Source organism: Pelmatolapia mariae, linkage group LG14 (assembly GCF_036321145.2).
Source record: "Pelmatolapia mariae isolate MD_Pm_ZW linkage group LG14, Pm_UMD_F_2, whole genome shotgun sequence".
NCBI lineage: Eukaryota > Metazoa > Chordata > Actinopteri > Cichliformes > Cichlidae > Pelmatolapia > Pelmatolapia mariae.
The window spans coordinates 16,078,016-16,095,115 of NC_086239.1; the positions used below are offsets into that span (position 1 = coordinate 16,078,016).

General features: G+C 40.4%; 1 protein-coding gene across 11 annotated transcripts in view; it reads right to left on the reverse strand.

Moving 5' to 3' along the window:
* kirrel3b (kirre like nephrin family adhesion molecule 3b) overlaps positions 1-17,100 on the reverse strand; it is a 165,964-nt gene that overhangs the window by 61,554 nt on the left and 87,310 nt on the right. For all 11 annotated transcript variants that reach the window (XM_063492878.1, XM_063492875.1, XM_063492874.1 and 8 more), the window contains exons 3-4: positions 8,640-8,789; positions 3,661-3,810 (exon numbers count right to left, since the gene is read on the reverse strand). In XM_063492878.1, the coding sequence (XP_063348948.1) occupies positions 3,661-3,810; positions 8,640-8,789 (300 nt within the window). The remainder of the gene's footprint in view (positions 1-3,660; positions 3,811-8,639; positions 8,790-17,100) is intronic.

A 17,100-nucleotide genomic window follows, 5' to 3' on the forward strand; every position in this document is an offset into this window, starting at 1 on the left:
CAAGCTTGACAATGTTGATTCAGACATATATAAAAATGTATTATAGTTTTATTGTAATATTAGCATGTATAACTATCTCTAGATTTCATTTGGTTAAAATTGAGCTGATCTTGCTAATTCTCCTAAGCTGCATAAAGTAAGACTGAATAACTGAACTGATATGCTTATTCAGGCTTAGGTAGTTGTCAAAAGAGACACATATTGACCCCACTTTAGAGACATAGAACTCAGATGTGTTGTAACATGTGGGTTAGCTGCATTGGGGCCAATAATGATTACTTCAGTTTTATCCATATTTAGGGTTATGCCAAAATAGGCTAAAATGGGCAGCATACCAGCATTTAACATGTTGGACACAGTTGTTCAGGGCATCAAGTTCATTAATGTTACTGAGGTTAAAAGAGAATGTACAGCTGCGTGTCATCTGCATAGGAGTGAAAACTAACAGCATGCCTGTGGATGACATGCAGGAGTAACTTAAAGAAAACAGTAAAGGTCCAAGGATAGATCCCTGAGGTACACCACAGCTCATCTTCTTAGAGCATTAATGTGAAAACACTAAAAGACATATCCTGTAAACAAGAATAAAAACACGGCCAACTCAGTGTTGGAGACAATTCAATGCAATGCAAGTGATCCACAAACACAACACTCAGCTCTAATAAAACTAAAATAGAGGATTTACCAGCATCAGTAGCAACCAGCAAATTATTCATCACTCTGAGAGCCAACTCTGGGCTTTGGTTTGCTCTAAAACCTGACTGGAATGTTTTCAAAAGTCCATTCCTCTTTAAAAAAAACATTTGATTGTAGAGCAACAACCTTTTTCAAAGACAGGGAAGAAAGGGAAGTTTAGACATGGGTCCCAGCCTTGTGTGAACATAAAATGATTTGGCTGAAATTTGTCAGAGAATATTTTTTATAGCATTGTATTTATATAATTATTAATTATTAATAATTAAGATATTATCATTATTATTTTTGAATAAGTCAGTGATCATTTTAACATATGGTGCCACTAAAAAAAGAAATAAAATATAAAACACAACTTCCCAAAAAAAACAAAAAATCCAAGAAAAACCAAAAAAACTTTTAGCCTTGAGTAGCATGCTATCCCTGACTCACTTGGTTCTCTGTCGCTGAATGTCTGTTCGAACCCTGCACATAGTGAAAATACTGTCCAAAGCAGCACAACCATAAAACACAGCAAAATCAGTTTTTTTCTTTTTGTTTTGTTTTATTTAAACAACTGAAAAATAGCCAAACAGCAGATGGAGCTCCTCTGTTGGTCACAAGTTATTTTGGAGCATTTTTACTTCTTTCCCGTTGTTGAGTGCAGCAGCAGAGCCCATGCCAGATGTTAACAAGCCAGCTAGCTAGCATTACCTAGCATGCTCTTCAGTGGTGCCATTTTTACAAATGGGGATTTATTAGTTTTTGGACTAATTTATGCCTCAACCGAATACTGTGTTCCAGTAATGTGTTGAAAAGAACTGTGGATTACTAAGTGTTCCAAAAAGTTGAATCAACCTTTTGGGGATTTTCTTACCTAGATGACTGAGCATGCATCAAAACATTACTAATTGTTGTTATATATTAATGAGTGAGTGATAAAAACTGTGACTGAGTTAATATAGACCTTTTTCTCCATACTCTAGACCAGGGGTCTCAAACTTAAATGAGCTGTGGGCCACTGCTGGCACTGTCATCTCATTGGAGGGACTCTTTAGTGTTCAAGTAGTACAAAAAAACCAACCAACCAACCAAACAAACAAACAAGAAAACACCCACAAATATTTCTGAAAATGTAGTGTTTTGTTTGTGTTTTTACATTTCAATTATTGTTTAACAACACAAAACTGCAAACGTGAACGCAATTTTTTTTCTCACTCTTAACTGAAGCCTTTCATTGAACTACCAAATAAACAAGTTGGTACTCTCTTTCTGGCCAGACACGTGGCAGCACTTCTGCTATCACTTTGTTCATATTTAACAAAATAAAAATGCAGACATAAGTGTACACATTAGCTTTTGACTGCAAGTGAAAATTGTTTTCTTTTCAAACAACTCTCTCACTGAACTACCACAGCCAATCCCTCAACATGTTTCTACTCTCTGCTCATATTAAATCATTTGTTGCTTTTTAAAGAACTTATAACACTGCACTCGACAACAAACAAGTCTACCCTAACAAAAAAGTAACTTCAAGGGCCAAATCGCATTATATTTCTTCACGTCAATATACGGCCCGCACTAGGGGTGACGTTTGCCACAAGTGGCCCCCGGGCCACGAGTTTGAGATCCCTGCTCTAGACTGTAGAAGCTTTCAGTGGGAGGCCGGTGTTATGATTCAATATAGTTGCTTGAAAAGCCAAAGTGGAAGTTTAATCTGTTTGCAGATGTAGGAGAATCATGCATTAAAATGGGTATTGCGTCCAGCAATAACATCTTGAATTGCCTGTCGGGCTTTTTTTCTTTTTCCCCTAATGTCCCCTGAGTGTGAGGTCTGATTGCAAAGTTTCTAAGAAAAGCTCGATGTTAGAGCATCTGAACTTTGAAAGATGTGAACATGCAGCCTAAAAAGGAAAGCAGTAGATGATGGGAAAAGTGCAGTCACACCAGACATTTTAAACTCTGAAGAAGTATCCATAATTATTCACTTATAGCCATTTGCAGGGAGGGGGCTTGTGCTGCCAGAGAAACATTATGCTGCAATTTGTCTTCCCCTCTCTCGTTTTCTCTTTCTGTTTTCTCCCCTACAAAATCGTTAGTTTCACTTTTCATTAGGCTGGATCAATATGGCGGATGAGTCGCTGGTGGTGAGGAGCGGGCGTCAGACATCCCACAAATTCCCCACGCTTTTCACTCATTCCTTCCTTCGCTCTCTTGCTCTGCCACCGACTTGAGTTATCTATTCAGCACTCACCTACTGAGGAAGGTTAAGGGAAGAACACTTGAAAGACCCAGGTAAGAGACGTGAGCCAGAGGTTGGACTAGAGCTACCCAATAAGGCAGAAATGAAAACACTGAATGATAACCCAATAAAGTTTAATTAAGAGCCTGTCACCTCTCAAGCTTATGGTAATAATGGAAATGGAGGCTGCATGCCGAGGAAGGAAATTAAAGTGGAAATAAGGTTCTGTAAAAGTTTCGTCATATTGACACTGTCTGCCAAATGGGAAAAAGTTATCACGGATTCCTGATCCCCTTTCAAAAGCTTAAATAAAGGATCTTTTCTGTTCAAGATTCGCAACATCATTTTTTATCATGTTTTGGAAAACATCACATGAAATATTAGTTTTGATTTGTTGCTGGAAAGTGGGAAGAAAAAAAACCCCTAAAACCTTTTTAAGCATTGAATTTGTTAGTGTTGCTTTGAGCTCTGGTGGTGCTTCTATCCAGTGCTTAGGTTCAAGAATACTTAGATTTAATACATGTATACTGTTATTACACTATTGTATCAAATAATTGGAACAAAGGTGTTTACTTTGTTCTACACATTTCCCTAAGCTAAGAAGTGATAGTTGACAGATTAAAAAGAAAGAAGCCAGTGGATTTTTTGTTTTTTTCCACAAGCCATTTGCAATCCGGTGATTGGAGCCTGCTGGCACTGGTACAGTGGGTTTGTTTGGAGTTGCCGTGTGTTCAGTGTTGACTTACCCAGAACAGTGAGGCGGGCAGGACGGGACCTCATGGCAGCCTGAACTGCCTGGCACTCAAACACTGCATCATCCGTCAGTTCAACACGCTGGATTCGCAAATGATGCTCCCCTGAACCATGGTCGCCAATCACTGTGTAACGAGGGTAGCCTGCAGTGCAAACACATTTGTCCATTTGAAAATCAAAATACTGTGCACTCGCCAAAAGCAAGATGATAAAATGATTATTTTTTTAAAGCTTTTAATAACAAATTCATTTTGTGAAAAAAGGAAGAAAAAAAGAAAATACTGCTTTGTTACCTTTCACAGTTCAGGCATTAACATATTAACTTTAACTGAGCTGCAAAAGCATGTAATTTAGATAACAGAGAAACTGATTTTACAATGACTTTATAGGTGAACATAGCTTGAATTTTAATTTGTTACTTCACTCACAATGCATTTTTCATACATTTCCATGTTTTTACAGCACTCCTGCCAATTTTAATGAGTAGCTGTAGCATTCAAGATAATGATTTTTTTCTTTTTTTTTACTGCAACTATAAACAGGAATTAGTTTGACTTGTTCCAGCAAAGCTTTCTGAAATGATTTACAGCTTAATAAGGGAAGAATGGAGAACAACATCCAAGAGACATGGACATTTTGCACAAGTCAAGAGAGATGGTTTTAAAGAAATCGCCCTCAACTATTATCGAAATGTGCACTGCGAGTGTTTAGCGGCGTGCGTCCCTCGATGGGGTTAGATGAGCAAGAAGAAGAATGAGTTTAACTGGGCGGCTCTGTGGGGTATTCCGCATGCTTTTGGATTTGCTCGTTTCCTAAGATAGATTCTCTTTTTTTTCATGCTCCATATTTTTAATTACTGTGGATACAGTGCTTGGAAAACACGGGGAATGTGTGTTTATACAAATTAAACTCCCACAAATTCGAGTAACTTCCAGCTGAGAACTACTTTTTCCTCCAGTAGCGCTTATATAAATATCATTGATGAACCTTGAGGAGTGAATTGGAGAGTTTTACAGGGGAACAAGGACAGCCTTTTAAGAAGGCCAGCACTCCAAACATTGTGTATTGTAACAGGAAACTTCACACTTTCTGCTCACATACATAAGTTTTGGCTTCTTACCAACAAATTTTTGGGAACAAAATATGGATTTTCCGATAACAACCACCTTATAAGTCAAGTTCACTTCAACGATCCCTCAAAATCACTATAAAGGGTTTGCTCTCTGATTATATGTTTTACTAACCACAGGGAACATAACAGACTGGGCAGCCTTATAACAGCTTTTAAGTCCTTGAATTTGTCTACTGCAAAAGCCCATCGTATGCTCAAAGTCCAATTACTGATGGTTGCTTCATTGAATCCAGTAGCCTTTAATAGAGCATGAAGTGGGCCTCATTATATGCTGGTGGGGTGAGTTACAGCCGATTAAACTACTCTCTGCATTTCATCTTCCAACATGTAGCTTTTAATCTTGTGGGCCTATACACTGGGAAGAACAAAGGACAAAAAAATGCCTAAATATAAGCAGTGCAACCAGGCAGAGGACACAGGAGAAGTTTAAAGACGTGGCACTCTAACCAAGATGACCAAAATGCCACCAGCTACTGTTCTGAGGGAATACTTAGAACGCAGTTGATAAATGTCTTCTTTCTTTCAGTTTCATATGGAGGAATGGCAGTAAAAAAAATGCTGTACATACAGTTAACACAGGCCCAATCACAAGTAAAAGCTCCCATGAATAGTATTAATAACCACTGCCTGAAAAGGTGCTTTCTACTTTTCCACACTCAGGAAAAAAATTGTAAAAAAAACAGAAGCTTAAATGAAAGGATGCACCATTATGTTCACAAGGTCACCCAGAGACCCATTTTGCTTCAGTTTTATGTTCACTGATGAGATTCAAAGCAATAGTGCCATTTTGGATCACGAGGGTAATGATCATTGCGCAAATCTGAATTATGTGACCTTGAGTTGACTGCAGACTACACAGCCAAGCCTTAACTGCACCCGGGAAACAAGATGCACTTCACAACTTCGCTTTGCTCGTCTTAATTGTGGCAAGGTACGAGGCATGCAAATTTCTGTTACGCAAACAGATGATCTTGCCAATTACCTCATCTGTGCCTCTGGCAAACTAAGAATAATTTCGCTGTGTGAGGACATGGCTCCGTTCCAGTTTCATCTCTGTGCATTAGCTGAATCCGAACGGAATGCAATTTGCATTTGCCGTGGATAGTAAATGACAAGAATGTGTCTAATTTCCAAACAGTATAAACATGCTGAAATGTGTTTTTGTCATCTCATAAGCACCTTGATCATGTATTTTGCCAATGTGACTGAAGTTATACTGACACACATGAAGACTGATCACCTCGGCACATGTGACGTGGGTCATTGATCTTAGATCTCGGGGAATTTCAAAGACACCACGCGTTACCCAAAGCAAACAATGTAAAATAGGCCCATTAAGGAGTAATGAATCCATCAGAGGAGAATGGATTTGTCTTCGGGCCGAATCAATGGTGACCGTGCGCGTGTGCGTGTAACTATACAGACACTTGAGGCGTGGCCTAGTGATTTATGGCATTTACCTAGAGCACATTTCACACAGTGTAAGCACTGGGGGATAGAGAAAGGTTTTGCTGCATCTGTGAACAGATGACCGGAGTGTTCAATTTGATCTCATGAGAGGCAGGAGTAGCACCTGCTCGCATCTAAAGGTCTGCCATCAGTCTCTTCTCAAGAAAGCGTCCTCCTGGAGTATATCCACAAGTGCATGGCAAAACGTATATAAACACTTCCCCGTCCATCTCGCTCTGCGTGCACGCCGGGAGAATTCACTTATAGCCCCTCTGCCCATTGTCGCCGTCAAATTGTGCAGCAGATACATATTCATGGCATTGACTGGCATGTGGAGCTGCTGTGGGGCTACTTCACTTTTCTTTAATTAGAGTGGAAAAGCATGGCACAAAAGGGAATGAAGAGGAAATTCAGGGACAGATAGGAATCATTGGCTTTTGTGCTATGATTTCTCGCGCTGAATGGTGAAAGAGTTCTCTCAGTTTAATCACTGCTCCTGTGAATGGAAACAGGTCCCAGGCGGAGCACGCTGCCAACGCAGCTTCTTTCTATGAATACCCAAGCAGACCTATATTATTGAAATGCTCCATGCAACATTTGATTCGTCGCACTTTTTATGTATACAGCTGCCAATTTCCTTTCTTTGTGTACATCTTGCAATGATGTACCATCACTCGTTTACTTCTGCATGCGTTACTTGTTTAGGTAGGCAGGAGCGGCAAAAAAAAAGAAAAAGAAAAAAAAAAGGGACAGCTGTGGAGTGCTTTATTTTGAAAAAGTGTCATCTGCTTCAATAGGAGGCACTCAGCTCCTGTCCGTATCACAGGGTTGATTTCAGCAACCTTTCCTCTCCTGACAGGAATCTATTCCTCCTTTATATGAAACCGTGCACATTTTTAAACTCTCAAACTCTACACATCGGGTCTGATCATTCACCCAACAACAGGAAGAAGAGAGCTGATGGAGAAGGCCAGAGTTTCTACATCCTGCCCGTGGCTGGGAAATTATTTACAGATGCGTTGTTAAAGAGTGATCTACTGCAGTTCTCCTAGGTGTGACGACCCGACGTTCTCTCTTTCCTCTTTTCTCCACCTCACTCCGACTTTACCCATTCTTGAAATGAGATTTCATCTTGATCGTCTTGTCTTGTTAAATCAATAAAATAGAAGGGGATAAACATCTCTGCTCCACTCTGACCCTAAATAAAATTGTGCTCCCTCTTACTCCCTCTCTCTTCCATTCTATCTCCAGCAATCATAAGTACTTTCCCTGTCTGCCTCCTTTTCCTCCAAAGAAGACTCGAAGACTGTGGGACTATTGTTTACAGCTACCTCTCAGCCTCCCCTGTGCCTGATAAGGACCTGAAGAGAGAATAAGATGGCTTTACTGGCTCTGTCAGCCACTGAGGTTTAATTACAGACCGCGCTGGTGACAGGAAAAGGCCTTTAAAGAGCGTTTGCTAAAGGTCAGAGGGTAGAGGACCTCAAATCTGTAGAGCAATACATATTTAATCGCCGGTGATCACGAGAGACATTTGTGTTTTGAAAATGGCCACAGTTGGATATTGTGACACTATGCCGCGAATCGCAATTAACTCAGATTTCTCAGTGGTCACAGAGCAGACGTGCACGAGGCAAATTAGACAGCTCTAAAATAAAGACTGTGCCCTTAAAGAGTAATGCATCCCGCTGCGTACGGAGCCCTGCGTAAACATTCAAATGAATCTCTGTTTCGGGAGAATTTTATGAACCATTCAATAAATAATGCAACAGCGACATGGTGTTGCAGGGTTTTCTTATCCAGCAGCTTTGCGCTTCAAAAGGTTGCTCAGGTTTATTAAAAGGAGCGATGCGTTTCCTTGAAATTCATCAAGGTCGCCAGCACACAAACCTTTGATTGGTTTGACAACAGGCTACTAAGTGACAGTGCAGTAGTCACTTTTGCACTAAATTAAACAATTAAGACAATTATGCACGAGGTGCAGTGTAATTAGAGGACACCAGGTACTCTTCAAAAAGCCATTTAGAAGCCTGAAGCACCAACAAAGACCAGGACAACAACTCATTTCGTGCTGCAGTTGGTTTGAAACTATGAAAGATTCAACTTTGCATGTAACAGAGTGACATAAATTAGTTTTCTTTTTGCTCATTCATGTTGAGTGATACAATTAGTACACTTGCAATTCTTGTTTTATGAAACACACTATTAGGGGCCCTGCTTTATCTCTCTGTGGATTCATGTATTTGGCAAAGGGTAGCTTGTTGACACGTGTGGACTTGAGATGACAAAAAGCAGCCATTTGAATATGACAGTTATATTAGAGGGTATAATTAATAGATGAAACAGAGGGCAACACAGAAATCCAGGGTAACATGGGAGATAGATGCTTACCAGAGAGGTCTCTGCCCACACCCAGCGCCAAGCCGTTTTTGATCCACAGGACGACGCCGTGATAGCCGGGGATACTGCACGGTAATGTCACAGGTTGGCCAGCCACCACCACCAGGTCCTGTGGCTGCTGGGAAAACATGGCCTCTGTCCCTTAAAAAGCAAAAGAAAAAAAGGCAAAAAAGAAAGGGGAGGGGTTAACTGTAAGCAGATTAAATCACTGCGCTATTTTTAATGTAAGCTAGTAAAGTGAAGAGGGCAAGAAAATGTTTACATAAAAAAAAAAGGAGGAGGAAAGAGAGATGTTTTTATAAGCACCTGCTTTCAGCGCGCAAAATACCGAGTGAAGAGAGAGGGAGGCGCGCGGAATCACGTTGAAAGAAGCCTAAAGGGTGATATACAAATGTGGCACATCCTTTCAGTATTCATGATACTGAGGCAAGATACCGCGCATGCATCAGAGGTGTCAGTGCAGCAACAGGACTGAAGCACAGGCTAAGAGACAGCCGTCACAGTTCGGCTTGGTTCATTTATGAAGGATGTCACCGTACAGATGGGCTGGGCCCGTACACACCACAGCAGATAACACAATCTTGTCTGCCAACACAGGCTCTAGTGGCATATATTAACTGAAGCTCACACCCATGTAGTCCAACTGTGTGCGACTACTATTAGATGCACTCCTCTACTGCATGTTCAAGCGGAAAGTAGTGAGTAGTGAACTCCATTAGAGGCAGAGTGTGTTAATGGGGAGGCTTGTGTGTGTGTGTGTGTGTGTGTGTGTGTGTGTGTGTGTGTGTGTCGCATGCGGGTAGAAAGGGGGGGTCAGAATGGAGGGTACAAAGTGGTACTGATGTGTAGTTCAAAACACTGGCAGGCTGCCGATCAACTTAAGCCTACACACACTGACACACATTCATACAGACGCCCTCAGACTGTTTTGGGAGCACAAACCGCAGCAAAGGTTTGAAAAGTGTTACTTGCTCTCTCGCTTTACTCAGTTTTGTTCACAGCGTTTTCTTATTTTCAGACCTCTGAGTTCAATTGTTTGGATTTGATTTTTCTAGCCCTTTTCTCCATTAGTGTCCTGGTTTTCCAATGTACTGGCAAAAAGTCTGCATATTTTACAGACTGCTGCTTTTTGGGGGGTTTTAACGCCGAAAGGGGCTCACGCGCACTCACACATGGACTTTTTCATCTTAGTCACATGCAAATAAAAAAAGCTGACAGAAGAGTAGCATGTAGTCAATTACGATGATAAACAGAGCAAAGACTGTGTGGGACGTTAAAGAGCGTTTTCATCTCGCATCTCTGCATCACGCTGCTTTCTTATATGCTCGCTTTTATATTCAAAAAGAATTATTTATCCTTCAAGATTTCAAACCACAAACAAAGGGAGGACTGCTGTCGTACAAGAAACAGATTTTGAATTCAATTGAGGAATCCTGCAATCTTTCTTTTCACTTTAGAGCTGAATTTCTATGATGGATAACTCGTTGAAATTGTACTTTTTCATATTCATTCTTGCGCTCGCCTATGTACCCTGTGAAGGAATACACAATTCAGTACAGGGTTGCCTTTTGATATCCATCTATCACTAGCGCCATAACCGGAAAAGAAATGAAAATAATAATTAATGTGTTCTTTCTCAAAACACGGAATGGGTTTTTCATCATCTTTCGACTCAACATTTTCTCTCTGGATCACGAGGCCCTTCAAAAAAAGCATGCACATTGTGAGACTTTATCTCGCCATACGTATTGCCCTTCAGATCCAGACATCTTTGTTCAGCCTTTGCTGTGTTTCCATGTGTGGAACTTATCTTAGTGTTATTTTGCTACCCATTGAACACACAGATGAAGGACTCCAACATATAGACCACAACTGAACAGAATTGCTGTCTTGTTCAGAAAAACCATTGTTAACAAAGGACGTCCCTGAATCTGATGAGCTATGGCATACTGTTAAACCAACTAACTCATGTCAATCGATTTACCTTTGGAAGGCTGGAAGCACACATAAAGTCACACTTCCTACACTCCCCGTATAATCACTCGTGTCTCACATCTGTGGATGTAAGGATGTGGATTAAAGATTAGCCATGTCAGTCTGTTTTGTAGAAAGAATTTAAATCTAAGGACTAGTTTTCCTAGAACTACTACATGCAAACATCTGTGTCTGAAAATGGTCTCTTTAAAGGTGTCATCAAAGGTGTGACTGCGCACCTCTCTCCCACACATGAGGTATGTATGATATGCCACCCATTACCGGTAGACTTACTTGAAGTTGTGTCTTCACTGAGGCACACCACACATTTTGAGTGTTAACATCAGCTGTAGCGGAAAATACGCTCGCTGTACTAGTGTGTTGCTTAATTGGGAAAATTTCCACAAACAGAATGCGTTGTTAAATGTGCTCCTGTGGCTGTTTGATAGAGTCTGGCTCCCGGCATCACATTTTAACACACTTTGTAATCCATTAATTTAGAATATGTAGGTATGTCAAAGATCTATGTAGATAGACTTCAGGAGGACTCCCACCACGAGTCTGTAATCAAATGTCTCTGCCGGTGTTGTAGTAGTCATAACCCAGAAAACTGAAAATCATCTTGCATATTGGAGAAACCTCCATAGTTGAATTCTAACATCTCAGTTAGACAACAAATTTGTCTTCTACCAGAAATGTTTCTAGGTGACACAAATAAGTTATGGCCCAGCCTGTGACTTTGGGACAGGCGTGCGGTTCAAAGTATTGTGACTTTTGAAGTTGCTAACCACCCATCAGTGGTGTTGGAGTTCTAAGTCCAGATATTCCCTAAAATATTACAAAGGGACATTTAGAAACTTAGAACATCTAGAAACTTTCCCAGGGGACACATTCACAGTGTGTTTCTGTATTTAATATTTGTCTGTTTGCCTCTGTGTATTTGAAGATTGATTAAAAATAATAATTAATGCGTTCTTTCTTAAAACACGGAATAGGTTTTTCATCATCATCATGTCTCTACTGCACACACATTAGTTCTATCTAACATTCGGACACATTCACACCCTGATGAAGGTTCAGTATCTTGTCCGAGGATACTTTGACATGCAGACTGGAGCAGCCATGGAACAAAACACCAACCTTCTGTTTAGTAGACTTCTGAACTATAGCCATGACAGAATCTGACCCAAGAGTGATAGAAAGTTAATTTGAATTTAATTTAATGTAACTTAAGTTAAAAACTTAAATTCATTTCAAAAGCAAATGTCTGACATAAGACAAAGTGGAGCACTAGGATAACATCACTGTGCATACCCAGTACATTAAAAAGTGTCAACCAGGGCTCATCTGTAAGAGTTGAGATAAGCTGGAAGTGGCAATGTGTTGCATGACAATGTAAAGACCGTTCAAAAGGACAATGCTGCAAACAGTTTACTATCTAGCAGTCTGGGCCTAACACATGACGTAGCACATCCGCCACTTTTGGATCTTGATCTTAACTTAAAATGAATCTACAACACTTTGACACTGGAATACTAAATTGCTAAAATAACCCTTAACCTGAATGTGATTATTCTTGGCTTTAGCTTGAGCACACCTCAAACAACAAAACTGTTCTCCAGCAAAGACTGAGGTTAAGTGAAGAACAGATGGTTTTATTCTAAAAAAACAAAACAACCCACAAACCCATGGGAACCTGAATGCAATTTCAGCTTTGCTCATTTTAAATTAGGACTTGACACTCGAGACTTCATCCGTCTTTATTCCGAAGGTATTCTTTCAAAACATTTTCTTTTAAATGCTGCCACTGCAAAACTGGTGTCCTCAGAGGACCATCAAGCTAGCGATCAAGAGAACGTAGGACTTACCCGGCACCAGCCTGTACCTATCACTTAAGCAGTTAAAAAAAAGTGACCTCCTTCATTCAATTTAAAGCCTGGATGGGTTTTGCAGCTAATGTGTCTTCATAAGGGAGCAGCAGCAATAGTGACATGGGATGATGTGTGTGGGTAGGCTGATGTGGCTGCATCTATTCATTCATCCATCCACTTTGCACCAAAAACACTCTTTGTCACATTTCCCAGAGGTATCCATCATCGGGGCATCACAGTGGTGGCAAAAAACCGAGCCACCAAAATCTACTTTGTCTTCATTTGCCTGGCATGTGCGTGTCAGAGCAACAACTTCTCTCCTCACTTGTTCATGAAGAATGCTTTCATAGCTAAAAAGTGCAATTAGTAATTAATCCCCTCACTTAACTCCTCATTCCTGACAGAAAAAAAAAGGAGGAGGGGGACTGGGCTCGGGTGCCCACAGAGCCAGAGATCCACATTAATAGAAGAAAAAAAAAACAGTTTAGTCGAGAGCTTGCTCGAATAAATAAATAACTAAATACAATCAAATGGAAAAGAGTCTAGACATGCCAATTTGCTGTGAGTCAAATGGGTCTTGACTTCGGGGGTTAGGTTCTGTAAATGTGTGGGCACATAGAGCAGACACAGACACCTTTTGTCTGTCGCTAGAGACAACAGACAACCCTATGGGTTTTTCTCACTCAGCAACGGCGAGCCTGTACTATGAATAGAACTTACGAAAACGAATAAAAAAAGTCAAGTACTTATTTGGTTTTCATATAATGTCTGAAACAATAAGTCACATAAAGAAGTGTTTTACAGCTCTTTAGTTTTGGCAAATTGAGCAGTTTGCTCAAATCATTCACATGAGCTATCCACCTATTATCTCACATCCGCCTTTCGCTAAGCCGGCTCTGTCAACAAAAACTGAGATTGTTTCAGAGAAAGCAAAGCATTCCCTCTCAGCTCATCAATATTTATCCGCATTTAACGCATGTGGCAAAACATAAAGACGTTTTCAGCATTTCCATATCCTCATATTGTTATTCATCTTTTATATATTCGATGCAAAGTAAATTACAGTGTATGTTTACGCGCATGAAATGATTATGATTCATGCTGGCTTTTGATTGAATACCTTGCCTAAGAAGGTGAGGTGGCCAGAGATCCTTTATGAGGACTGCTCAGTTGCTTCAAATGGTGTAAAAAACACAGGTAGTCAAAAACGTAGCATGGAGCCATATTCATAATGTGGACCGGCACTTTGCATCGCCTAATGTTGTCATTTCACTTCAGATAATTTGTTTACCATTGGACGGCTGCTGCATTTCCACACACTCCAGCACTATTTTCCCCTCAGTGCTAACTGCCCCCAATTTCATCGCTCTTTGCCAATCAGGCCTGGAAATTACCATTACGGACACACATCCGTGTACACACGCACACACACACACACTTTAGAGAAATAATCAGCATGCTGTCTGTGCGGCATGTGGCCACACAGCACCAAAGCTTAGCCCAGGATCATTATCAAAAACTATTACCCCTCTGGCCTGGGCATTTTATACTAGCAATTTAGAAGCACAGGAGAGATTCAGAATATGGGGGAGTGTGTGAGTTACTCATATGTGTTGTTATTTGGTCGCCACTGACCACAGATTCTGCTGGTAGTTTTCGGTGGCATGGAAGTGGAAGAGCACTGGAAGGAGGAAAAGGTGCGAGTGAGTGTCTGGTGGATATGTTTTATCTTCTTCTCATGCACTGGTAGCTGCCATTACAGTCAGGTTGTTTGTTAGAAGGGTGACGAAAAAGTGACTAAATTAAATGATTCTTATCGAGTGTATTCCCGTGACCACAAAAAAGAAGTACATTTTCTAAGCACATGACTGGATTTCCATTTTGCTGTTTTCGCAAAGCTCTGTAAATTATTACTGAACACTTCAAAAGACTTGAGTAGCTGGAGTTGTGAGTCACAAATCCACTGCAGTATTAATGCTGATTATCTAAATCTTTAGCTCTAGCAACTGAATTTAAAAAACAAACCAAAATATTCAAATACAATGTACTTCCATGTCCTCCTTCATCAGACACTGATTAGTCATAAGCCCACAACTGGGCTCCATTCCTCTCACTCTCCACATAAATCTAATGGCAGTGGTATCTGCACTATAATTATCTACAGCTTGAATATTATTTCAACAGTGCTGATATGTAGTATGACATCCGTCTTGCCCGCATCTACAAGAGTCCATTCCACGTTTGTGAAAATCACTGTTTGATTGGTGAAAAGTGAATCCCGTATAATGGCCGAGAAAGCATTCTGACATTTGTGAAAAGAAAAACACACCCCAATTTTGGAGGTGTTAAAGCAATGTCACTGCAAATGTGTGACAGAAACTTGGCAGGAAAAGTGCCAGCTAATTATCAGACATAACCAACCAAAGTTGCACGTCAATCAACTGTTCAATCGCTTCTAATCAAATTTATTCACAATACAATTCCAGAAGTTGCCCAGTGATTTTTGATTCCTTGCAAATGATCAGCGGCTTTGTAGGAGTTTAATTAGGCAATTACGAAGTCATTATAGATTTTGGCAGTCAGAATGCACCCTGTGCAAACTACCTCAAACCACACTGTACTACATTAGCGTTAATTTTAGTGCTAATTCTGCAGATGAAAGTTACTGAGAATGCATAGTTTTAATTCTCTCCAAATAAATCTGTGAAAGTAGCGAGAAAGGTACAGTATGCAGATACAATGAAAAGGGTCAAATCTACAGTCAATGAACAAGAGAAGTGCAACACCAATAATTTTGTAAAACGCGCTGCATTCTAAAAGAAATTGCATTCCTTGCGTTCTGAAAGGCAGAAAGGACACTGTGAACAAACATCTACTTTCAGAGAGGAGGGGAGCAGCAGGAATGACAAGGTCTCAAATATTTGCCTGAGTATCTATCATAAGTCTGCTCTGGGTGGGACATGATATTCACTGTAATAATGGGATTTTTTTTCATCCCTGTTAGATTCTAAAAACTGAAATTCAACTTTCTTTCAAGGTTTTACACTCGGGGATCTCAAAATGCGACCTGTAGGCCAGTGGTGAGCCTTCGCAACATTCTGTGTGACTCACAAGCACAAGAAGGAAAGATGAAGCATCCACACTTCATGCTACGCCTTATGTCCACTATATGGACAAAAGCATTGAGCCAAACTTCATAATCTTTGAATTCACTGCCACAAGTGACTAAAATCAAGAACCTTGCTTGATCGATCAGTCTCGAGTAAAAAATGGGTCATTCTAAAAAGCTGGCTGAATTAAAGTGTAGTACTGTAATAGGATGCCACCATTAACGAACAAGTCTAGTGAAAAAAGAAGCCAGCACAAACCACCATTCTCCAACCACACGTTTCACAAACACAAGCTAAATGTGTTCATGAAATGCCATCAATCATACCCTTGCTCGTAAACTGGCACGTCGTAGTCAAAACTTTGAAAACCCCCCGTTTTATACGAACAATGATATGGAATAACGCAATATTTCTCAGAGTCATTAGGCTTGTCCTACACGGGCTACTTTATTAATATAAAAATGTGATCCCTCAGACGTAGCTGCCAACGTTACAACAATAGTAGCCAATGATGAATATTTCATAAAGCTCTATCAAGCCCATTAGAGGAGGCATATATTACTATCAATCTGTCTTCCTCATCAAAATGTTCAAATCCCCCTTTCCTGCCTGTCCACTTGTAAAACAAACACTGTATACTGACTGATAATACACTGGGCCTATCTACGCTGTGATGCCTGCCATTATGAGTAAATTGTGTCTATGGGAATGCAAATTCATGAAGCAGGGAAGATAAACATCAGTGCTGCCGGAAGACTCTGCATTTATGCCCCCTCTCACACTGTGCATTAGTGGAGCATGACAGTTGCCAAGGCACAATCAAGATGTATCGCCCCCAGTGATGACTTCTAAAAATTACAAATGGCAACAGCGGGAAGGCCTTGCAGGAGCCCGCTTTATCATCAGCTACATGGCCAGAAGAAGTAGGATTTCATGGGCATCAGAAAGTGGAGTATCAGAGCAGACAAACCGCTTGTTAAATTTCTCTAGGCTTCATCTTTCCTGGCAGTCTGCATACAATGAGCTAGAAAAGTCATCTATGTAAAGCAAGCCAGGGGTCGTAAAGGTCGTCAAGGCTGTTTCCAAGCAGCCAGTGAGCAAAGCTCACAAAGCAGGGTGCTATACCTATAGGATGTATATGAGATTCTGTATTTATATGTTCTGTAAACTCAAGACCTCGTCTGACCACTAATTGTAATTACTGTTATAAAACAAGTCCTGTGGGCTAGTTTCCAAGGTAACTACAGTTCAAAGAGAACAGTTCAAATATTCCAGTTAGCATAAATGCAACTGAACACCACATAACCCCCCCTACCCTGACGGGTATTGATTAAAAAGTGTGGGGAAATGGAGCGACTCACTTTGTGAACTGGACTACTTTTTTTTTAGCGTGCACTTTTGCATAATAGGAAGCAGAGACATAAAAGAGATGCAAATTAGTGAGGAAGATGGAGAAGAGAGGGAGTTTGTGAGTTCAGATGGGGCCTGATTGAACAG